General features: G+C 37.5%; 1 protein-coding gene across 1 annotated transcript in view; it reads left to right on the top strand.

The window, feature by feature from the left end:
* Positions 1-25,865, top strand: part of DOCK4 (dedicator of cytokinesis 4) — a 224,171-nt gene that overhangs the window by 95,834 nt on the left and 102,472 nt on the right. Inside the window, exons 9-12 of the mRNA XM_058804667.1 lie at positions 15,378-15,459; positions 16,061-16,121; positions 18,011-18,143; positions 19,605-19,693. Of these exons, the coding sequence (XP_058660650.1) occupies positions 15,378-15,459; positions 16,061-16,121; positions 18,011-18,143; positions 19,605-19,693 (365 nt within the window). The remainder of the gene's footprint in view (positions 1-15,377; positions 15,460-16,060; positions 16,122-18,010; positions 18,144-19,604; positions 19,694-25,865) is intronic.

Genomic DNA, 25,865 nt, shown 5'->3' with positions numbered 1-25,865 from the left:
ATTGTGGGACCTACCAGTGCATCTTTGGGATACCAGCTCTTAAAATATGTAAAGAGATGGAAACTAAAGCCATAAAATCATTTCCTAGTTATTCTGGTTTTGATAATGCTTCTTAGTATTCCTTTAGTGTTTTGAATAGATCATTGTTAGATGATCTTTAAGGTGTGCTGTAACCCAAACCATTTTGTGATTCTATGAATAAAAAAAAAAAATTAAGTATATTTATAGCTAGATAACTCTCTATTAAATATTTTTCATCTTTAACAGCATGTATAAATGCTCATAATTTTTGTAATATGTACTGAGAATTAGATAATAGGCTTTTCATGAGATGTGAAAAACTGATTTTGAAAGGCATTAGTAACTTCCCCAGAGCAGATATCTGGTATCAGATAGTGACAGAAAAAAATCAGAGATGCTTCAAGGTTTTTTTATTTTCAGACTTTGTGTCTAAAGATTTCTCTGGATTCATATGAGTTGTTATGCCTTGCTTACACCTAACTTAGTGAGATCAGCACCCACTTTGGGCCATAGGAATGGTTTTCTATACGTTTTACTAATCTAGAGGTAAATACTCTTTTTGGATAATTTTCCATTTGTTTGGGACAGGATGAGACTGTACTTTTCTCCAGACTGTTCTTTTGTTGCTGGAAATAGCTGTTAAAAATAACTATTTCTAAATATGTTGGCATCCAAAATAATGGATTGTATTGTTAGGGGTAATAATAAAATTCAGATTTATCTGTGACTTTATTCTTCCTGTTAATAAACAATAATAATATTATTTTCCAGACTGTTCCTATATTAAAATAATTGTCTAATATGGGCCTTCCCACTTTAAAAGACTTTGTTTGAATTTGACTATTTACTTCTATGGAAGCACAAAAACTGTCAGTATTTAAGTCAAGTAGTTAAATCTGACTCATGACATGCTTATGCTTGTTAAGGCTACAGTTGTAAGTCATTCATTTTCTACTTAATTGGTGCATGCTAATTTCACTTGATCTGTATGCATATGTATATATCCATATTTTCTGGCTAAACTAGCTGCTAGGAATAATTTTTGCTATTGCTTAAATTAGCAATAAACAGCTGAAGTCAGCCCCTGATGGTTCCTGGAGTTTTCCCTGGTTTGTTTTTGTATCATGTTCTATTTTTCTCCCCTTCCTGCTGCTTTGCTAGAACAGTAATTGCCCCTGAGTGGGGTAGAGCAAGTGTGAGTGGCACTGCTTTAACATGATACAACCGTTTGGCTTTTTCCAGTAAAATTCTTTGGCTTATGTGCTGTTTTATCTTCTAATCATGTGTTTCTGTTCCTCTTTTATTTCTGTTAAGTTCAGAAGCCCAGTTTTTGTGTTCCTTGGGTATTTTTGGTTCTTTAAGAACCAAAACACTTTTACTTTAAGAAAGTAAAATACTCTAATGATGACACCTAAATTTTATAAGTAATTTCACTAGTGTAGAATCCTAAAGGAAGCATTTTGGCATGTGCAGTTGTAGAGAGGTCCTGTTACTGTAGTTGGAAAATGAAAGAGATCCATGGTCACATCTCATGAGATTTGTCTTTTAGTTCAATCCTATTTTTCTGGCCACTGCTGAGCTTTTGCTGTCTACTTGAAGTGGTTCCTAAAGTATATGAGCTCAAACATACTCTGTGGGGGTCTGTACTGGTGCTTCACGCTGGTAAAGAAATGCTTTTATAAAATCTGTTCTGGAATCATGTATGTTGCACAAATGTTTGAGAAAAGCAAAATCAGAAGGACTTACCAATGTGGTAAAGAGCCTTGATGATTTGCTTTTATAGAATCTAATTTTGTTGTCAGCAAATCAACAATTTGCAAGTCCAAGACTGCTGTTTACTTATGCAAGTAGTGCCATCCTGTAGGAGTGGATTTGTAGAGCAGAACTTCATGCTAGACTCAATGTTAATGTGTAAATGTTTACTGTGGACTAAATCTGTGGTTGTGTGGACTGAGTGGCAGCAGCATATGTTCTAGTTTGGACTCATAGCTCTGGCTTGTGAATCAAAATGTGGAGATGATCAGAAGATTGTCTTCAAAAGCACCTAATTCAACTTGATCATGTAGATCATAAAATAGTGCTTGTAAGATGGATATTGCAGGATCATAGTTTGGATGGGGGAAAGTTCTGTAAAAGAGAGTAACTCAGCTGTGCTTTGGGACATAATTGTTTACAATCACATTGCAAAAACAATTTAGAGTTCAAAGGGATTAGGGAACTCTGAGTGCAAGCAATGAGAAACAATAACTTTAGGTAAGAGGTAGGCCATTGTTACAGCTCAAAAAAACTGGAAATCTGATTGCAACATTTCAGCACACTGCAACAATCCTGTGTTCTGATGTTTTTTATTAGCATCCCTTGTAGTGTGTGTGGTCACTTGTGAAGTTTTAGAAGTTTTTCTATTCCTTGGAATATGAAGGTGAATATACAGAGTCCCAGCTTTAAGAGTACTGAAGAGTGGGTGTGGTGATGACTGTTGGCTTTGGGGATATCTTTTTCTCTTACCCAAACAGAAGTTAGTGAAACAAACTTTTCTTTCAGCAGTAAGATCACACTTAAAAAGCCAGTGATAAATACTTCAAGCGGTTACACAGTTACAAATTTTGTAGCGGTACTTTTTCAAAGAAATTAAAGATTATGATGGCAGTCTGTGCTTTCTGTACAGATGTACTGTCAGCTACTCAATACAGCATTTTTTTTCAGCAATGATGACCTTAGTATAGCCAGGGGGCCCATTTACACTGGAGCTCTAAGAACACCAATCATTTAATCAAAAATATAGATTTTTTTTTTCTTATCAGATCCTGGAAATATCTCACTTATTAGCTTTTAATAGAATCAGTTTAACAAGTGGCAAGGGACAAAATAAGAGCTTAGCTGTTTTCTAGACAATGTACATTATTCACCAAGGCAGTGTTAACTTTATTTGTTGCTATAAGAATATTCTGCTGCTATAAAAAAACAAAGCCAAAAAGCCCAAGGATAATATTTACCAGATGACTGTGTTCAGAAAATCAAGTTATCCCCATGTCCTCTGAAATTCCCACCTTTCCAGTGCAGATGCCATAGGGCTGTATTAATATATGTATCACATTACCATCTAGAGATCTTGCCGGGGTTTTTTTTCAGGAGAATTTTGAAAACACCAGCAAAACTGGGTAGTGTATTACAAAAAGGGAATGGAAGGTGTTAAGGCTGCTGCCTACATTTGTTCAGTTCAGGCTGTGGCCCCTGTTCCTGGCATTGAAGAGAATGCATAAAAATGCTGCATCATCTCCTGCTCAGAGTCCCGCTTGCTTTGCTGACCTTTACATTTATGTAGAGTTTGTGCCTCTGTCTTATGCCAACATACTGCTGCAGAAATTCTTAAATCTGTAATGTGACCCATAGTTCTTAGATAGCATTCTAAAACATTTTCTTTTTTTCCAAATAGCAGTACTATTAGTGGGAAAATTTCAAGGCAGCACTTCAGTTAGATGGAGCCTGTTGAGATTTTCTTTCATTGATATACATTTTGTGTCTGTGTCAATATGATATGAACATCTTATCAGAAATGATTGATGCCTCTGGCCCCATCTGTGTGGGGAGCAGAGATAAGTTGGCATGCTAATCCTCCTTTTGCTATCACCTTGAACAACCTTGTTTGTAACTATCATATTGCCCTCAAATGAGAAGAGATTCTTAAACACCACAAAGAGAATAGGCTGTTTATCCAAGGCCAGTGAAAGCAAACTGTTTGGTTTTTTTTTTTTGTGAGCTTTTGATTATATCCTTAATGATTGTGTAAACTCCAGACCATACCAAAGGATAAGATTACCCTTCCTTTGTTGTACTCTCAATGTCACCCTTTTAGCGACACCCACATCATCAATCTTTTTAGCCCTTTCCTATTTCAGATTTTTTATTCATTTAATTCAGTGAAATCACTTGCCAAAAGCTAAAATCCACATTAATTAGTCAAAATATTCACTACTCGGTGTTCTAGTTTTTAAAACAGCATAACACAACTGTTTATAAAACAACATAACACAACTGTTTATTCAACGGTTTTTGAAAAAGCATACTGTCATTGTTCCCCCTCATTCCACAACAATGTTAAAAAGATTTTGGTATAGTAAGAGAATGTTTAAAGACATATTTTGCAATGTCCATCAGCATCTTCAAACCTGAGAGCTGCTCATCTCAAAGAACTGTTCTTTTAGCCATCACTCTGAGTAAAGTTTACTCAACTCACTATTACCATTCGCAACAGCAAAGACAGGGCTTGGATACCTCTAGAGTCAAGCTAATAATGCATTTTCTCTAGCCTGAAGGTTCACTACTAACAGCCCAAGATGTCTTAATATATCCCTATGATCTCTCTTCTAAAGGAGCTCAATGATTCAATATTATTTTAAGCACAGAAATGGGTTACACTTGACTTTCAGTACCTCGTTTACTTAGAATCAGTACTCCAGACATCAGCACTCTAAATGCAGGAGGCTCAAATAAATTCTTTGTTGCTTCTAAATCGTGTTGAACTCTAGACCACAAAGGAGATGGAGATCGTATTTGTGAAGCTGTAGCCTTGCAACTTCAGTGCAAGACTACAGAAGTTGATAAAAAGGTACAGTACCTTCAAGTTTGACCCTCTGGCTCACAAAAAACATGTCACATGTTGTTGTGAGGGATAGTTCATTAATTGTAGTTATTTGGAACTTCTGGGGAAGCGCACAAGTGGCAGAATGTTGCATCATGGCAGTTGCTAACTTTCAGAGGTGCAAGATGGAAAAGACTGTAGAAAAACATATTTCCATAAAGACCCAAATGACCTAGCTGGCTGTCTGGGCTGCCTGTATGTGGTACTTGCACATAATCACAAAATCATCGAATGGTTGAGCTCATAGGAAAGTCCAGAAGTCATCTGGTCTAACTACTCTAGAGCTGATTTCCCAGAGTCATGTCTGGATGGCTCTTGAGTATCTCCAAGGACAGAGATTTCACAACATCCCTGGGCAACCTGTGCCAGTGCTCAGACACCTCTGTCAGGGAAGAATTTGTTCCCTGATGCTTAATGGGAACCTCCTATGCTTCAGTTTATGTCCATTGCCTCACTTAGAACCACTGAAGTTTGCTTGACTGTCCTCTTTGCACCCTCTCTTTAGATATATTCCAATTTATTCATAAGATCCCCTCTGAGCTTTCTCTTCTCCAAACTGAACAGACCCAGCTGTCAGAGCATTCTATCCCGTCCTTAATCAAGTCCAAGTGGGGTATAACCAGTGCTGAGTAGAGAGGAAAAGGATCGCTTCCCTCATCCTGCTGCAATACTCTGTCTAATGCATCCCTGGGATATAACTGGCCTCCTCTACTGCAAGGGCACATTTCTGGTTTACGTTTGACTTGGTGTCTATCAAGATGCCCAGGTCTACAATGTGTGAGTCTGTTATCACTTTCCATCTTCTTTTACTGCTCTTGTTTCTTTATTTCATTCTGACATCAGAGATGAAAGCAAATTGTATGGAAAATAATTGTGAGGACACTTTAAGTCCAGACTTGGAAATAATTTCAAATGGTGCAATGTATCTCAAGTACAAAAGCTGGAGAGAGATGGTGAAAAAATTTTAATATATGAGCATACATGCATACACATTAGTTGGTATTAAGATTTTCTGCTTCTGCATATGGTTTCTTTTTCTATATTTGATTGTTTGATATTTAAGGTTGACGCAGCACCACATTGCGTCTCTGAATGTCATGGAAATTCAGGGGCTCTATTTTAATAAATAACCCTGCATAAAGACAGGGGTTTGTTTCTAGCATTATCTATGAGAATTAGTATCATTCTGGGGGGGGAAAAAAAAGTGTATGTGGTATTTTTGAGTTGTTTAAGAATGTGTTTTAAATGTGCCTCAGACATAATTAACTGGTACCAATAGCACAGAATTTCTGGGAGGTGTGAACAATGACTAAAGGCAGAGCTCACGCTGGACTTTGTTGTACTTTTTCAGCAATATGAATTCGTTATATTAGGAGCACAATCCCGGTGCTCCCTAGAATTTTTAATCTATCATTAGGTGATAATCTACTCCACTTATTTCCCATAAAATACTATTTTTAGTGTGTTTAACCTTCATTCATACTGTTCCTTAGAAATTATTCCTCAGATACTTCCACATTATCCACGGATGCTTTTTGCCTTGAGGTACTCTTGGATCCTTACTTTTTCCATGCAGGTGTGCCTGCTAAGCAGTGCAGGGATTTAAGATAAAGGAACTAGCAGCCTTTCTGATAAAGGGAACACCCCATGAATTAGCTCAGAGCTACTTTTCTGTTACAGTATTTCCACAAAAGCATGATTGCACTCCTAGTGGGTCACAGCTTAGGGTAGTTCAGTGTTGTTTTCAATTTCCTGTGCTGTGTTCACAAAAATATCTAATCTTGCACAGTATTAAAACTGCGCTACAGGGAATTACAGAAAATCAATGCATGTGCGTATTTATATATATGTATATATGCCTCATAGATGCAGGAGAGATGAAGCATCTTGGTTTTTCTGGCTAGCAGATGCTTAAAGGAGTCCTCCATTGTAGTTTAGTCACTTACTGCTCTTGTCACGTTGCTGCTCCTTAGAAGGAAAAATTGAACAAAACCAGCCCAGCTTTATTTGTGTCCTGCGAATTCAAGAGTTAGTCCGAATTTTAGCAGGAAGGTTAAAACACCTCAAGAATACGTAAAGGTCACTTTGACAAGAGAGCAGCCGCTACTCTTGTACCAATCTTTTATGCGTTTGGAATAAAAATACCCCTTTAGATGGCTTACTTGGTGTATACATTGCTGAATGTGGTTACTATTTTTTAAAATGATATCCTATATATTGATATATGCTTATATATACACAGTATTTAAGTAGGCTTAATTATTTTGTTACTAGCTTTAAGATATATGGTAATATGCACATTCTTGTGGACAAGAATATATTAGTACAGCTATAATTTGGCTTACAAAAAGCACCTTTAAAAAGAAGCTGAAGTTCCAGAAAGTTAAAAAGTTTCCCCTCAGAAAATATACTTATTTTTTCCAGTTACTCATTGTGAGCAGGAAATATAGTCAGGTCATATAGAAGCTGTTAACCATTTCTTGGGAGGAGTAGTGTAGTAGTAAAAGTCTTTCTGCTTGGATCTTAGATGTGGTGATATTTTGGAGTGGGAATTACCAGTGGAGATTGGCAAAAAGATTACTTCTTGGTCCCAGTCAAACTAGAAAAGTGAAGGATGTGCCTCAATTGAATTCTGCTTCTTTGCTTGAGAGTACTGTCTGTGCCTGCTGTGGAATTCCTCCACAGGCAGGAGCATGGAAGCACTGGCCCAGTCAGTCTGTGTGCCCTGTGTAGCACGTTGTCATTTGTTGTTTTACATGGCAAAACAGTTACTGTAGCTATTATACTGACCTGTAATGTAATCAGCATTCCATAATCAAACATAGGAATTGAGCTCTTACGTATCCCATGGGTATTCAAGCTTGCTTGTCTTTTCTTTCCCTAAGTCTGATTCCAGGTTTTGACCTGAAATCTGTTTTGGATTTAGAAACTCCTGACAGGAGCTACCAGGACCAATGAGAAATTTCAAAATCAATGGGTTGGTATGTTACAAATATTTCTACAGGTCTGTCCTGTTTCTGCTTTGTACTTATTGGTATTTTAATTTTTTAGTTTTCAGATACCATACAGTCATGGAAGGGTATCCAAAAGATCACATAGTTCCATCCTCTCTGCCATGGGCAGGGATACCAGTATCAGTAGCAAATATATGTTTTTTTTCTTCCTCACAATTGACTAATTTTACTCATAGCTCAGTTTTACATATTCATTAACAGCAATAGTATAAGTAGATAGGATTCATCTAGTGTGAAGGAGATGCCTGAAAGGAATGTTTATTGTATCCTCCTGCTAAATATTTGGCTTTATGGTAGTTTCTGTAAAAAGATATTTTCTACAGATTAAAATTAACCTTCATTGCTGGGTATCTTGGTTTAAGACAATCTAAGGTGTCCACTCTAAAATGAGTTTACCTCCCCTGAGTTTTAACCAATCCCTTTCCACCAATAAGGAGGAAGTGTGAGTTGGTATCAGTGATGAAGTAACAGTTTACTAACAAGTGGAACAGCAACAAAAAAACCCTCAGTAAATAATCACTAGATACAAAATTGCTAAATCACAGAAGGGGGAATAAAGGGGGAATGAACCCAAACTGGTGGGGTACCACCGTCTCCTGAGATGGTGGCCCCCACTGCTGTCCGTGTAGGGACACAAAGGGAAAATGGCATCTGAGGCTTTCCAAATGGTGCCCACCCCAGGAATGCAATGATGGTTTGGGTTACCCACAACACCAGGAGATCAAACCTGCTTTGTAAGAGGTTCTAATAGTTTCAGTAATACTTACGTTTTGTGCTGGTTTGGCTGAAGTAACATTCATTTTCTTTACAGTAGCTGGTGTGGGGCTGTGTTTCGGATTGGTTCTGAGGACAGTGCTGGTAGCACAGGGATGTTTTAGCTATTCTGAGCAGAACTTATACAAGGTTGAGTCCTTTTCTGCTCCTCACCCTGCCAGTGAGGAGGCTGGGGGTGCACAAGGAGATGGGAAGGGTTACAACCAGGACAGCTGATCCCAGCTGACCCAGACACAGGGGTGGATATCTCACAGCATATGACATGGACACACCATTTCAGCATAGAAAGCTGGGGGAAGAAGAGAAGAAAGGCAGTGGAGTAATGGCATTCATCCTCCTTACTCACTGTTACCTGTCATGGAGCCCTGTTTTTCTGGGAAAGGCTGGACACCTGCCTGCCCACGGGAAGTGGTGAATGAATCCCTGCTTTGTTTACTTGTATGTGTGGCTTCTGCTTTATGTGTTAGGCTGCCTTTACATTAACCCACAACTTTTGTGACTTTTACCCTTCCGATCCTGTCCCCCACCCCACTGTGGGGGAGTGAGCTGGTGATCGAGCTGCTGGCTGGGGTTAAACCACAGCACTTCTATGAACCATTCATTTTATCTGACTTTTTGCAGTGCTGTATAATTTGTTGTCATTAATGAGACAGTTTTGATAAATTGCCCTTTAAATACTGGCCATTCTTGAATTGCAAGAGAATTAACATTTTTATTCAGGCTAATTCAAGTATTTTTTGAGGAACTGATGTTTCAGCAAGTGTGTTTCTTTGGCCTGATGGCCTAAACTGTCCTATTCAGCCTGTGTATGGGAGCTGCTGCATGTGATTTTACAACAAATTGCATTTGTGAATAAATAAAATGAGGTAGATGTGGTATGAATAAGCTCCTAAAAAAACCCTACAAGTCTTGTCTGGCAAGAAAATGCTTCTGAGAAGGTTTGGTTTTGCATTTTATGGGTAGACAGAGCCCCATTTAATTACACCTTCCATAAGCCTTCCCAGGAGTGAGGGTGTGTTATAAATTAATTGTATTTCATGATGTAGTTCAGTTCCTCTCACAAAGAGCCATTTTCAGTGAAACAAATCCACCCTCTTATCCACTGTTTAAAGATTCTTTCTCAAATATCTTCTACTTGCTGTAGTTGGACTAAGGATGCTAGCTGATATAGATCTTTGATCTGAGCTTGTGTATAGATAGACACATATTTAAAGTAGATAAACACAAAGAGGAACCCGTGGTATCAATTATGCTGCTCAAATGCGTTAACAAATAACCCTCTTACAGATTCTGTTGTAAAAATTGAAAGCTGTCAGGAGAAATAACTCTTTTTTAAATGTGATGATGAAAACCCTGGAAGAGGTGACCTGTCATGTGTCTGGTGGAGCTTAAACAATTAGCTACATTCAGAAATAATGTGGTGTTGGAGTAGGAACATGTGAACCAGCCATGACATGTGTGCACTAGATTTAAAGATCTAGATTTCAGTAACTGTGAGCTATTTTGAGCCCCAGTGGTGTGTGTGTATGTGTATATATGTGTGTGTGTATAGTTGGTTTAAAGATCATCTCATGAGGAACATATTGCAGTCGCACTGGCTACCAGCAAAAAGCATGTTAGGATTGACACAAAATACAGGCTTGCTCTTTGTAAACCTCCAAATGGTGTTGAATACATAGGAAGCCAGAAGGTGTTGGAGGAAGGGGAATTTTCCTAAATGCTGTTTTTTCCCTTCACTTTACCAACTTCTCCTGCTCCCTTCAGGCTTAATCTTTGGGGAAAGATACTGCAAATCTGCTTGTATCCATGCTGTTAGCTCAGTCATTGACTAGGATAATAATCAAGACTGTAATTCAGCTTAAAGGATCTGTAGGTCTGTGTGCTGGTAATGCTGTGATGCAAAATGTTTATCCCTGGTGGCAGACTAAGATCAGTGAAGGCTTCAGCTTCTGGTATATGTTTTTTCTTTAGTTGTAAATACATGCTGATAAATTCCTAAAAACACTTTTCTGTTTTAAAACTGTCATCTTCCTCTGGCTCCTGGTATGTCATGAAAAGTAATCTAAAGTTACTGCTGTCTAGCTCTTCTAAGAAATGTATGATGCCATCTTTCATTTAAAATACAGGTGCAAATATCTAAAATAATATAGGTTATGTTCATAAAATCTGTAAAAAAACTAATTTCTCTAGGCTATTTTCAGTTAATAAAGAGGTAAAAGAGGATGAGAGCATGAGCTTGATTTAACTATGTAAATCTGTTTTGCTTTTCCTCCAATCCCCTTTTCTGCTTTCTTTTTTCCTTGTTAACTGTACAGCTAGCCAAGGGAAATTAGGCTTCGCTGCATAAATCTATAAACATTCTTTGAATGCTTTTTTCTTCCCTCGTGTTGTCAGCATGGCTAGGGTACAGAAAGATAAGCTTCGACGTACCATAGTAAGATTTTTTTGTGGTTTTTTTGTTGGTATTTTTGCTTTGATCTTTATCTGAAATTGGCTGACATTTTTATAGTAGTCATTCTTCCTTTTCTGTCCCCCTTTGCTCATTGCCTTGTATTTTACAGTGAGAAATTTGAGAATGTTTTTTTAAGTACATAACAGATGCAATACAGGACCTGACTTACTGTGAATCAGCTGGTACTGCTAAGTCATGTTGGCACGTTTATCATTCAGTTATTCTCTGGTTAAGGATATACTTGAAGACTTTATGATCTTTCAGTAACTTAAGATATGTTGTACAACATTCTTCTGTATTTCACCACTAAATGTGAGGGTAACGTTTTGTGTCTGATCTGGGTTTTACGAAACCACTGAGCTTTTAGCTGTAAATGAAGTCAATTCAGATTCAAGTTCCTATTGAACATCCATTGACAGTGTTCTGGAATGTAATAAACTTGAGGTGGTGAATTATGTGGCAGAATTCTCTTATTGTTCCTCATTGTTTACTTTGGAAATCACTGTAACCTATTTTCAAGTAGAGAGCATTTATAAAGATGTCTGAAAGTGGAGCTGTACTGAGAATTATGACTATTTGATGTCATAGTTTTGCCACAAGAATATGCCATGTGGTATAAATCTGGCCAGATTTTTTATTTTTGATAGTGTGTTTATAAATCATAGAGCAAGCAATCTGTCTAGACTGGTACCATGTGACTGGTAATATTTTCCTGCTAATACTAAGGAAATAGGGGTCACATATGAAAATAGAACAGTTTTCAGCCATGTTCCTTTAAAATGCATCTGTTAAGCTTGCAGATTTGGAACATGTTGTTACTCTGCTAATGCATGAGAAGTTACAGTACAAAAATCCCTTGCTGACCTTCTTAAATTAATCTCTCCAGCATTAGTTATTTCCTTATTTTCAGTAGGAAGACAGCTGAGTTTAAATGTGTACGGCATGTTTAAGTGGCGAGATTGGTGCTCTTGAAAAGCTTGTTGTAGTCTAAATTGAAATCAAGTTGTCTTAATACAAAGAAGAGGTATTTCTGTTGTGTGGTACTGCTGTGTATATTTGCTGTATCTATGTATGTGTGACTGAGAAAACTGCTGTGCAGTAACATACTAGCTCTAGGTTTAACCCTCTGAGATTTTTACTGCTGTTTGATGCCAAGCTTTCAGATCCTGGGAAGTCTGTCTTCATTTTGTTTGATGAAGGCTGTTTGCTTTCTTTAGCACTTTTTCCAGCCTGCTGGTCTCTACAGAAATCCCTTGAAATGGTATATAAATACCCATGCTCTATGTACGTAGATATAACACTGCCATTTTGGTCTTGTAATCTCGCAAGTCTAACTGCTTGCATTTGCTCCCTGGAAATGTTCAAAGATAACCATTTTAACCTGAGGTGTAACTGGTTCTGTCATATGTTTCTAGTGGAAAAAAAAAGCTATGATAAAGCACCAAGCAGGGATTAAGATTTGTTGTTGTTTTTGGTTTGCTTTTTTCATTGCTTCACTCTGCTTCAGTGAAAGAAAATTTCAATTGCAAATGAGGAAAGTAGATCTGCATAGCCATTACATATCTGTTGCAATCAGTGTATTTCTTTGTGGCATGACACAAGTCTTTGGCTTTTAGTTGTGTTGTGAATCATAATCTCATGATCTGTGAGTATAAGCAGAGCTTGAAAATTTTGTATTGTAGTAGATAGTGAATAGGAAACCTTCAAAAGATATGCCTTTGTTTGTGTGGAATATAAACTTAAATACATTTAATTGGGAGTGCGTTCTGTATTTTCCAGTTAACAGGTAAACTATGAAGATGGCTTATGAATGGTATTTCTCTTTGAACTAACATATCTAACATTTGTTTTAAAGACAAAAACATAGTGAGATGTGATGTGTATGTATGTACAAATTGCTTTCAAATTGCTATATAGCCTGAAGATAAAGTGGTGAAAATCGGAGTCACCTTTACTAGCCAAATTTTTATTGACACATACCAAGTGCACAGAAGCTCTGTTACTTCTGGAACAGACTTTTTCATTTCTATCCAGTCTGGAGTGGTGCCACACATAATGTGGTCCTAAAACTTTAGCTACTTTGACAATATAATTAATAATTCTTGTTCAGTGTACACTAATTTTGTGTGAGCCCTATAAACAAAGCTCTACACTTTTTTTTACTGTATTTTTCAATATTGCAAATTAACTCAATTCTAAATGAAAAGGCATAATTATTTTGAAACCAGTTGTAAATCAACAGCAAAATACCAGCTTGTTTTTCTGTAAAAATACACTTACATGAACAGACTTTAAAACTCAATTTTATTGTTCTGATGGAGACCTAAGCTGCAGAAGTTTGCTGTATCATAAAAAGTGAATGAGAAAAATAGCATTTTGTTGATAAAATACCATTTTCGTGTACTTTGGTATGTGAGCTCCACTCTACTGTTACTTAGGTTCTGCCTTTTATTGTGTTTGATAAAAAAGCTGTACTGATGGATTGCATAAAAGTTTTCAAAGAATCTGATTAGGAAAGTTTTAAATATGTAGTTGATCAGCCTGGATAGCTGGCACATAAAAGCATGGGGAGTTCTCCAGAAATAGCTCTCAAGAAGTGTGCTCTAGAGTGTTACAGCATCTTGGGTTGTGTCAACAAGAGCACAGCCAGTTGCTCATGGGAATTGATCATCCCCTGCTCAGTGTTGGTCAGACCATGCCAGTTCTGGGTCCTGCAAGACCAATATTGATGAGCTGAAGTGAATTCAGCAGAAAGCCTCATGTTGTTTGTGGGCAGGAGCTCCTGCACTGGGAGGCCAGGTTGAGGCAGTGGAGCTTGTTCAGACTGGAGAAGAAACAGTTTAGAGGGGAGCTAAATCACATAATAATCTCAGATGCATAGAATGTTTTGGGTCAGAAAGGGCCTTTAAAGGTCATCTAATTCAGCCCCTCTGCAACAAGTGGAGACATCATCACAGGATCATTAAGGTTGGGAAAGTCCTCCAGGATCATTGAGCCTTGGAGTCCTGCTGGTCAGCACTCCATCCAACCTGACTATTTCAATGGTGGGACAGTGAGAGACAAGGGATACAGACTGAACAAGGTGTGCATCTGGATGTAAAGAAAAAGCTGAGGACAGTCAGGCACTGGGATGGGTTTTTTTCAGAGAGTCTTTGTGGTTTCCATAGCTGAAGGTTTCCATGGCCCAGCTAAAGCTCTGATAAGCTAACCTGTCCTGATAGCTGACCCCAGGCTGAGCAGGAGTTTGGACCTAGAAGCCCTTTGAGGTCCCTTTTAATGTGAATGACTGATTCTGTGAGTGATCAATGCAGATTTTCTACAAGGCAAATGCTGGTGAAATAAAGATTTAATTAGTCTATTGAGATGGATCTTATCCAACATATTCCTAGTGATTTTCCAGCTGCGTTTTGAAAAGCTATGCTTCATATAGAGCAGTGGTAAACCATGTTTAGCTTCTGGAATAAGGAGAAGATGTGGATACAGCTGAGAAAAAAATATATGTGGACTTATGAAATGTTATTTCTGATTGAGCATTACAGGACATCCAGACTCATGTGTCTGGCCTGCTGGGGGTGAGAGGCTGAAAGGAAATGTCTGTAACACTTACTTGCCTTTTCCATCTTCCACATCTTTCACTACAGAAATATGATTGTTACATTTCTTGTGAGGCTAATTTTCTTAGAGAAAATTTTCCAAAGCATGGAAGGTTGCCTTTTTCATAATATTACCATGCAAGAATTGCCAGGTTTGCATAGAGTTTAGAGTTTATCCCTAAATCCTACTATCTAATGGAAATATTTTAAAAAATAATTTCTCTTCCAGTGTGCTCTAGGGCCCTCTTCTATTTGGAAATAAGAATTCTCTGCATCTCCCTACTAGCAGTATTAATACTTGTATCAGCTGTAGCATTTAACAGCCCACAGGGTGGGGTGTTGATTGCAAAACAGGATTTCAAAAATGAAATTTGCCCTGCTGGAACTTTAAGACTCTTATAAAACTGTGAAAATCAGTGTTCTGTAGTAAGAGGTTTTAACAGAGCTGTGTAAGTAAAATGTGTCCTACAATCATCATCCTACATATGAAAAAGAATGTTGGTTGAATACAAACATGGCGATGTTGACATTTGTTTAACAAGAATCAATACCAACTTACTACACATCTAATTTTAGTTCTAGGATAAATGGATTTTATTGCTTGTGTTTCTCTGTGTACTAGGATGTACAATATCATTCTTCCAAATGACAATCAGTCTCCTATTTTGTATTGAGTTTTTAGTAATTTTCTTAGGTGATTAAGTTAATCACCACCCTTCACTAGCATCTCCCTTTTTTTTCATTCATACATCTGAGACTTTCAGAAAGAAATTAATACATTTGTTTTTATCTTGAGAAAGGTTGAATCTGGAAATAAGATCAAAATGAGATCTACTTTTGCTGTAGTGTTGTTCAACATATCTGTCATATTTGTTTTCTTACAGTGAAAGATTTTTTTTAAGACTGAATAGAAATGGTTTGCCAAAATGTCCAGAAAAGCCTGAAAGACACTGTTCTCTCTTTGTGGTGAGTTCTTCCTCATCTCAATCTTTTTTTTTTTTGTGCTGGATGTTGAGAATAGAAGTTGGATTAAATTGTTATTGTGTGGTTGACTCAGGGCTGCTCCCTAAGCTTGTACCTTGCTATGAACATCAAATCTAAAGGCTGGTTTGAGGGGCTGAAGGGCATGGGTGAACCCCCAGTTTGGATGTTTTATGGCAGTGTGTGGACACTCATTGAACTTCCATGTAGGCATATGTACCAGTCATTCTCTCTGCAACAAAGACCAGCTATGTTTCCTCCTTGTACTTTTTACACCCAAACAATTGCTTGTGCAGCACTCTCTGTACTTCCAGAATATTTGGAATTGCACAAATGCATCACTGCTCTTCAAGGCACACAGCAAGTCTGTGTGCCCTCCCACTGATTTTGCTACATTACAGCAAATCCTAACCAGGATATTTTAGGACACTCATTTTAAACACATGGCTGCCAATTTAAAGTGTTGAAGTGATTTGTTAATATTGTATAAATGAACTCACTGACAGTGAAAGCAGCGTGTACAGGTCTCTTTAAATGTTGCATTTTAATTAGGAGTCATAAATAATGAGGTTCTGATCTTGTGCAGGATTTGGGTAGCAGTGAACTCAGGAAGGACATCTATATCACTGTGCACATTATCCGAATAGGTAGGTATCATGTTTTATTTGTTAGACATTTGGCAGTAGATAAAAGAAAACTGCTTGGGGCTAGCTTTTGGATTTGCTATAATAGCTCGATTTTTGAATAAACTTTTGGAAAAGAAAATGCCTGTTGTTTGTTGGAAAAATTGCTTGGATTTCTCAGCATTGTTTTACATTATTTATCAGGTATATTGCTAACTGAATGTAGATGCAGTGTACTTTGTCGCTATCACAAAACAAAATGAAAGGGTCAAAGATGAACTGTGTTAGGATGATGGAGTTGTCATTGGGGAGTCCATTCTTATTCTGAAGTGTAATTTCAAGCATCCTTTGAACATAGAAAAGCTTGTCTGGGCATTTAGTGTACCTCATTGTATCTAATATCTGATGTATATCTGATACTGTTCAGATGAATTTTGTCTTCTCCCTGACTCCTTGAAAAAGGAGGACAGGGGAAAAATGGACAATATTTCATAAACATTTTAATCTCTAATGCTATAGACAGATATCAAGTCCTCTAGAGAAAAAGTGGAGAAGAAGAAAAGTGTATGCTTGTGTACTTATTTTAAGAAGTCCTCTGGGCTGTACTGATGTGAAGCAATAATCTTTGGGTCTGCTTCTGACCTCTTAGATATATTGTTTTCTTTGTAAACTGCCTCTAGTTGCTTCGGTGCTGTACTAAATATAACTTTTCTTCCTATTTTTGAAAGGCATTTTGGTTTGAGGTGTAGTCACTGTAACTTATGCTGAGTTCAGAAACAATTTGATATAAAGTAACAAATTGTTACTGAATTGTTTCTTTATTTTACAGCCGTGAGAAATAACTTTCCATGCATTTTTATGCTAATTTGGTATTTCATCAAAATACAGTGTTTTGGTTTTTTGACAAGATTTTAGAATATATATGGTAAATTCTGATGTAAGTACAGTTAGAAGAATAAATGTTTTAAAAATATTAAAGAGTAGGATTTTTCCAGTTGTATAAGTTTCAGATATATTCACAGTCAAGTTCATATGTGAACCACTGAAATATGAAAAAGTTGAAGCAACATTTATCTGCTTTGCGGTGGGAAAATGAACAATTACTCTTCAAGCTGCTGTGACGCATAGGGATATTTGGAGGAGGCATTGTCCTGCAGCAACTGCAGCCATAGGTGTTTTTGACAGAAATAAGGACTTGGTGGGAAAGATAAATAACTGCTAGTGCACAATTGAATAGAATTGATAGAAAGAGGGCAGCTTCAAATGCCAGAACACAGTGAGAAGATTGATAAATTGTATTCAAATCAAATAAAAAAGGCTAGAAAAAAAATTTTGTTTTGCATCTCTTTTCTTTGACTGCCTTCTTTCTTTCCTTGCCATGAATTGTTGTTCTGCCCTTTTTCATCTTTTCTCTCTGTGTTTCATCTCTTTATTTTTCTGCAACTGGTCAATTATCCCCATGCTTTCCAGTTGCCTGTAAGGAAAGAGCGTTTGATTACCAAATGGTAATGGTTCAATCACACTTCTGACATAAAGGATAGGTAGCAACAACCGCAGTAAAATAATTCTTACCAGACAGTGAATGTTGAACACTCTGTCATGTTTGAGCTCTAAATTTAATTTGATAGTGTCATGAGGATTCTATGACTGGGTGTTACAAAGTGGTGTTTGCTGAGTGAGGGTCATGAGAGGATGAGCAGAACCTCTGGTCTGAGACCTTTCAGGGTCACCACATGCTTAGTGGACTTGCTGTACCATTTGCTGTCTGAATCTAGCACAGAGATGGACCAGGTATTTTCCCAATGGGAGCACACTTGGCGTTGTCTGAGCTGGACTGCTTGCTGCCTCCCTCCTGTGGTTTGGAGAGACACAGTTCCATGGGTGATGCACCAAATGTCTGTTTTGTTTGGCAGGACGAATGGGAGCTGGAGAAAAGAAAAACGCCTGCAATGTCCAATACAGGCGGCCCTTTGGCTGTGCAGTCCTCAGTATTGCAGATTTGCTGGCAGGAGATTCAAAGGATGACCTTGTCTTAAAAGTATACATGTAAGAGATGTTTTTTCCTTAATTTTTGAAAGTACCTTCGAGTCATTTGCATCAGAATCAGTGGTGTTAAATGCAGTGTGACTGGACAGCTCTATCTCCTTTCTTTTCCAAAAATGCACAGTTGCTAGGTTTTTTGGCTTTTTTTCTATCACAGTGTGGAATTTTTGGCTAGTTCTAGAGGTATGCTTATAAAGTGGGATAATAGTAAAGGTAAAGGTCACATGCTTTGAGGTATTTGTGTATATATCAGCATTTTTCACATTATTCTGGAGCTCTCTTATTATGGCAACATAAAGTGCTTTTTGGACTAATTTTAATGCCTTGTGCTGCCAAGGGATCTAGTGGAAGTACTTTGTAGCTACAGAAAAGAAAAACAAAACAGCAGAGTATCTTTTTATGAAATGAAGCAACTATATAATAGGAATAACAAAAATATAGAAGACAGTGCTGGAGAATGAAAAATCAAAAGTAGATTTAGAATTGAGTGCTTGATTAGGTAATGGATTTTGGCTGATAGCAATTGGCAGAAAGTTCAGTTTTCTAGTAGTAACTTATTGCATGCAACTTCCTGCTGATCTTGGACTTTAGAGTAAGAACTGTTTTGTAGAGTGGTCTGGGACACGTATTGTCATGTGTGTGAGAAAGCTCTGCCCTTCCCAGGGGTAGCACTCAAATCTTGAAGGCATGGGTGTCTTTCCTCTGTCTACATCTGTAGTGAATTAGAACTGCTGGAATCCGTGCTGCAGAAAAGCAGCTTAGTGCAACACTGGGCAGGTGGGCTGGCTCTTATTTAGACTCCCAGAACATTAAAGTCAGATAAATGTTCACTCTTGGTTAACAAATTGTTAGTTTTGTCTACCAAATATATTTTGGGTTTTTCACAAAATTTGCCTGTTAGATTTAAGATAACAAAAACAGTGGAAGAAGAATTATCACTAGAAATCAGATCATTAGAGTCAGATTTTCATCACAGTCAGGTTTTCCTTATGGAAAACCAGCTATTTTCTAAATGTATACTGAAATGTAATTTGCTCTTTCATTCACTACCTCCTGAAGATAACAACCTTTTTAAGTAACTTTGAGGCACAGATTTTTCTGTTTACTAAGACCATCTCTGAGTCCTGTGTCTCCTTTGGAGTGTCACAAGACAGATTTCTGTGTGGGTTAGCCCTGAAGGATAGATCTATACAGAAATTAATTTGGTCATGGCTGAGCTCCTCAGCATAGCTGTTCCAATCTTTCTCCTATCCTTTGCCACAGGAAGCAGGTGTTTCATGGTGCCTCTCTCAAATGGCAAGGGCACTGTTTCCATTGAGACAGGCGGTTCCATGGGGCTTTGTTAGCTCCCACTGTGTTAGTTGATTCATGAGCTAAAGAGGATTTATTTAGGGATATGTTGGAAAGTCGGTCTGATGAACTTGTGTTCCCATTTCAGAATTTAAAAAGTTATAATTTTTCTAGGTGCAACACAGAGAGTGACTGGTATCAGATCCATGAAAATATCATTAAAAAGCTGAATGCACGTTACAACTTGACAGGCTCCAATGCAGGTGAGTCATTTGCTGCCTTTCTGTTTGCATTCTTAGGGGTTTTTTAGTTTGCAAATTAAATAGCTCTATTGTAGAAAGACTAACATCACTAACATCTATGAAAGAAACATTTTTGCACATAGAGAAAAATAGTCAGATGAAAATGTAAAATACTGCTGTTCATGTGTGCATTTAAAAATAACAAAAATAAGTTAATTTTTTTCAAGGAGCTATATAATATAAACTTTTATTCTGTGCTGAAGACCTACAGCTTGCTGGAGTTCTGTTTAGTTCTGGAGCTGATCAAATTATTGATCCATATTGCTTGACATTTCTTCTTCACATTTTCACCAGGAGTATAAAATTTGCCATGGACATTGCTGTCGTGTTTTAGGAATGGTATTCCCCAGTTTAGTATTCACACTAAAAAGCAAACCACTCTCCTGCCCCTTCTGGTGGGATATACGAAAGGCAGAGATCCTGAGGTGGCATAAAAACAATTCACTGGAAAGAGCAATGAGATAAGAGAAAGAAACAGAATCAGCAGCAATATTAGTAACAAAAGTGTACAAAAGAGGGTGATTCACATGCAAATGCTCACCAAGGACAACAATCAGCAATGGTGGATGAGTTTCCCCTCCCTCCAGGCTCTGTCTTGACCTCTCCTTCCTGGAAGCCAGAGTTCCTTACTTCCACACCATCCATGATGTAGCTGCTCTAGAACAGCAACCCAGACAAGCCCACAAGGCTCCAGACCTCACCCCTCATGGCCAAAACCAGAACAATCATCTATTACACTTCAGAAGAAAATGGAAGTGCAATTTGCATTCCTGCTGGTAGCTTTGCATTCCACCTGAGCAAATGCAAAGAGTCGTAATTTCAGAATTTACCAATAGTCCCCATGGTCAGCTGTATGTTACTGGAACTGTCTGAGATAAGTTGGGGTGTGAGACTTAAGGAATGGGACACGACTGACCTTTGCTATTAGGAGATGGTGGTTTGACTCACAGGAGATGATGAATTTGTGTTTTTTGTTTTCTTTTTTCAATATCAACTTGCTAACTTTTTCTGAATTCTGTCATTCAAAGGGGCCGTCAAACTTGAAATGAAACCTGAAATGTAGGCTTATGAGTCTATTGTCCCTGTATTCAAATGTTGGTTTTCCCTGTGAAATGTCAATTAGTTGAAATATGCCCATAGAGAAATCTCATTTTCAAGGTTTCAGTATATTGTATTTGTAATGCCTTTCCTGTAGCAGACTTCAGGCTTCTTTAACTGTATTGTGCATTGCAGGCTTCTTTAACTTGATTTCAAGCACAATGTTTGTCTTGAAAATGTATGTTAAGCTATCTTTAGAGCATAACCAAGAAGCACATAAAAGCTCATTTATCAAGACTGAAGTTATATATTTAGCCATTTCTAATTTGATTATTTTCTCATAATAGAATCTAGCCCAATATATGCATATATTTAAGGTTTAGAATATCATGGCTCTTATTGGACAATAAGTATGAAAATCATGTACTGAAAATAGACACATTACTGAGTAAGTTTAATGTTTGGCTTCTTAAATGTGTGTTAATCATATTCATCAAGAAAAATTTATTCTTCATTGTTCTGACTGTCCATATAATGTGTGCTTACTCTGTGATACATTGCTAATCCTATTCTTCTCTCATGAAATTAAAGTTCACAGTTAAACGTGCAGTTCTTAGGAGACATTGGATACATTTGAATATTCTAAATTATGTGAATATTCAGCATGAAAGATGTGGCATGTGAATGTTTTTACATGTTGCAGGAGGCTGGAAACTAAAGGTAGCAAATGGAAGATTAGCTGCATTTTGAAAAGAATTTTCAGGGTAAGGGAGGCAAAGAGGGAAGAGCAGCACAGAACTCCAGCAGTGAATGTGAAGGCTGGAGAGAGAAGGAGGAAGTGAGCAGTAATGCCACTTCCAGCACTGAGCAAGTGAAAGATAAACTATGGAAGGTTATTTATAGCACACACATGAAATTCTTTCTCCTGTGACTCCTTAGCAGCCTGAAAAAGCACTTGCAAGGTTTTAGCAATATGTTCAGATACTTCTGCTGACACCTCATGGAAAATATTGTTGTTACACTACTTTTTATTTTTTATTTGCTGTCTTTTTCTGTGGTAGTGTTCTGTGGCTGGTTCTGAAGCCTCATTAGCTTTGGCTGCCACCTTGTTGTTGTCAAAAAAAGATAACACCTTGCATTACAGGAGAGAGATGTCTTTTCTCTCCCTTAGGAACTGTTGTAGGTATGTGCCAGATGTAGGAAAACTTGATGTTTTTGGGTTTATATTACACTTGCCCTTTTCAAATCACCTTGAATACTTAGAAAATACTTAAAAAGGAAGCATGGTAAAAACAACAGCAAAGATGCTTCAGACTATTGTCTGTTCTCCAAGCTTGTTCCCTCTTCATATTCCTGTACAGTTTCTTTCAAGTCAGGAGATTTTACATGTTTTAGTTCCCACAAATTGTTGTGTCCCCCTGCTAAAATAGTTTATCAGATAGTTCATAATATTCTTCAGGAAAAAAAAAATCTTCCATTTTTTGTGGCAATCTGAAAAGGAACTCAAAATGTACTTTGAGTGTCTTGCATGTAAAATGCATAGTGACATACTATAGCATTTGTGTTTGCCACTCAATCCCCCAGTGCCAAAAACTTACCTTTTCTGCTTGAACTCATGGCAGTTCTTAAGTACAGAATCCTCTCGCATCTTACTCTCAGCTTGTGTCTAAAAATGATCAAATAAAGTCAAATGAATGTCATTTTTTTTATAAAGTTCAAAAAGGAGCAGGGCACAGACGTTCATCCCCATTCCTCTTCTCAGTGGTGCAGGAATGGAAGGAAGGGTGCATTCTCATGGATAATTTAGTATCCTTTGCTGGAGTGGGAACAGGAATGTGTTTTCTGTAAGAATTTCCAATCTAACAGAGTGGAGCAGCAGGTAGTGGATGCAATTCCCATTCACCACTGGTCTTTGCAGCTGGTGTAAGGTATCATGTTGCTGGAAAACACCTGGGTGCCTGGTGTAAGGGATGAAATGAATATTGCAAAGGCCAAATTGTACAAGCTTTGCTGCAATTAGTAGCTTTGTTATTTCTTACATAGAGTTTCTGGTATTTGTGGAATGTCATTATTACACAAACCAGATTTCAGTAACATCTGGAGCAGAGTTGGCTGTAAAATCTATTTTCTGTAAAATATTTTTTCTTAGAATTAGAAGCCGGTTACTTTGTTTTAAATATTAAATTCAAAACCAGTGGAAAACCTAATATTCCTGCATAGACATCACACCTAATTGCATCAGTTTTATGAGGAAAATAGCACATTTCTATTTTTGTATCTGTGGAATCAGAGATCTGATTTGGAAAAGGATTTTCAGCCAGTCTTGCATGTCCCAGATGAGCACACTAATTGCTTGGCTTCTCCAACTTCCCTGCAGCAACTGTTCAACTTTGTATATGATCTGAAAATATTCATGATACCATGGGGAAAGTAGAAGTGGCTCTAAAGCTTTCTGAGTAGCACATAATTTTCTTAAGTGTGATCTATATTCATGTCCTCTTACCAGTCTCTCAGAGGAAAGATTTAAGCCTGGATCTCATGACATATATGAATGTTCTCCCCATTGAGTTACCTGATAAAAATCATATTTAAATGTCCATGAAATGCACTATGAATTTCTTTTTCTTCACACTCCTATGAAAAGAAAGACTGAATGACTTACTTTTAAGGGGAAGCAAGACATTCTGGTTTACTCTGCTTTTCCCTTTAGGCTCCTAATAGTTTCAAGTGTAAGCTTTTCTGTAAATGCTGATTGGGATTTCCTTATAACAAGTTTTGAAAAGTCTTGCCTCATGCAGTAATTCTTGGAAGCTGAGGAAGGGATACATGTGATTTTCAGTTGTGACAGCAAAGGAGGTAAAAATCCTTTTTAGTCCTATAGAGATTAAATTACTGATGTAAGAAATTATAAATACCTGTGGCTGCTCTGTAGCTTTGAACTCGTGTGAAGTCCATGGAAATAACTGATGTAGTGGGAAAGTATTTCCTTGTGCCATTATCTTGGAGTTTTCTGATGAACTAGACAAGACTGATGTAACCTAATTGCATTTGTACTGAGGACAGTGTGGTTTATTCTGTGGTACCAATGCCAAACTTACTTTGCAGCTCCACTGGGAACACTGTTAATTATACATTAATTGCTGTGAGTGCTTGAAACTAGAATTCCTTGGTTGAAGCAAGGAGGTCTTGAAGCCCATGTGTTGACAGATGTTTGCCAACACTACCACCATGAAGAAGGACAATCTGTCATCTCAAGGAGGAATGTTATTCATCAGATCACACAGTAAGCTGGGCTGGAAGGGTCCTCAGGAAGTTATGTGGTCCAACACCAGCAGAAACAGGAACCGACCTCAGAGTGAGATCAAACGTTTTTGAAGTTCAGTGAGGATGCTCATTCAAAGGCAAATAATTTTAACTTTATTTCAACCAACCTAAAGTAAGCTTCATAGAACATCCTTCAGTGTACAGAACTATTTTTACCTCATATGTGGGACTTTTTTTCCACCATATACCTGTCACTGAGTCTCTGTCTCAGTGGTCATATAAGGCTTGGTCAGAAAAGACACGAGGTAGACCAGCCCACTGCATGAGCTCATCTGACAAGATATAAGTTCTGGGGCAGGGATGACAATGGACACAGTTGGTTAGAAACAGTGATATGTGCTTTGGGGCTTTCTCATGCCTGTTCACCTGCATTCAGCAGCCCCTTGGCACTCTGATGATATAATTTCTCCATGGTTACTGTCAAACACTGAGAAATTTAAGGGAACAAGTACTTTGTTTCATTTCCTCTTTCACAAAAAGTAAGCTTTGGCTTACAAATTCCTTGGTTTGGGGCAGGAAGCCTCTAAGTGTCATTATTTACCTTGCAGGGGAGAAACTACAGAGTCCCCTTAATCAGGGAGCATCATTTTTTCACACTTGTGAAATGAAGAGCTACAAGAGATCAAATGCAGCAGGGAATTGCTTGCTCAGTATATGTCTACAATAAATAAATTAAAAAATAAATACAATGCATATAAAATAATATATATTTATATATGTTTTAAAATTTGTATATAATTAAAATAAAATACATATAAAATATAATGAATAAATTTTAAAAAAAGGAGTAGAGCTGTGGTGACTTTAAGTATTTTCTAGCTACCAGAAGTAATCTGTGTTTACGTGACACTACCCCAGCAGCTCACAGCATTACCACACTCAGAGTTGTTGCAAGGAGAGCTTTTTCCTGTGAACCACCACAAGAAATCTCAGATGGGAAACTAAATGTGCATTCCCTGCTAGGGAGAGCTATGGGTTTTAGCCAAAAAGAAAGCATAGGCTTACAGTGAAGAATTGACTGGAGCAATGACTGGGGAGCAATGAGGAGGAATGATAGCCGGAGAATGATAGCATGAACTTCACTGAGGAGGTAAAACAGAATGAAGTACATAGCTTTTAGGCAACTCCTGGGCATATAATCACAGAAAAGATTTCTGATGTTTGCGTTTTATCAACAAGGTTCTCAGGTGTCAGCATTGCTTTGAAATGTATTTTTTATTTCACATCACTAACATTTAAACAGCAAGTGCATTTGCTTAGTTACTCTAGTTCTAGGAAAAGTTATAAATCTGTCATTTTTAATCTTTGTTTTGTGACAAGGAGATTGTGTATTCCAGTTTGATGTCTTTAAGAATTAGTTGTCACTGCAGGCAGCTGTTTGAAATACATTTAAAATAAGAATACTACTCTTATGTGCTTCACTATGTATACAATGAATTAAGGCATTCTTTTTTGTTCTCAAAAAATGCTAAAGCCAAAAGATTACTCATATAGAGAATTTTGCACATGAAGTGTTGTTCCAAGATCATTTGGCCCTGAAGAGATAAGGGTGTAATAGAGTCAAATTCATGTTGTTTTCAGGGAAGAATGAAAAATGTGCCATTGTGGTACTGCCAGGGAGATTATCTATTCAGTAGAAACTATGATTTGTTGTTCAATAATAGAATCATAGAATTGTTTAGGCTGAGAAAGGCCTTTAAGATCCTGGAGTCCAACCATTAACCCAGGGCTGCCAAGTGGGTCTTTTAAATATCTCCAGGGACAGTGAGCC

The sequence above is a fragment of the Ammospiza caudacuta genome, chromosome 5 (genome assembly GCF_027887145.1).
Source record: "Ammospiza caudacuta isolate bAmmCau1 chromosome 5, bAmmCau1.pri, whole genome shotgun sequence".
NCBI classification, from domain to species: Eukaryota; Metazoa; Chordata; class Aves; order Passeriformes; family Passerellidae; genus Ammospiza; species Ammospiza caudacuta.
This window is presented reverse-complemented; position numbering and strand designations above follow the sequence as displayed.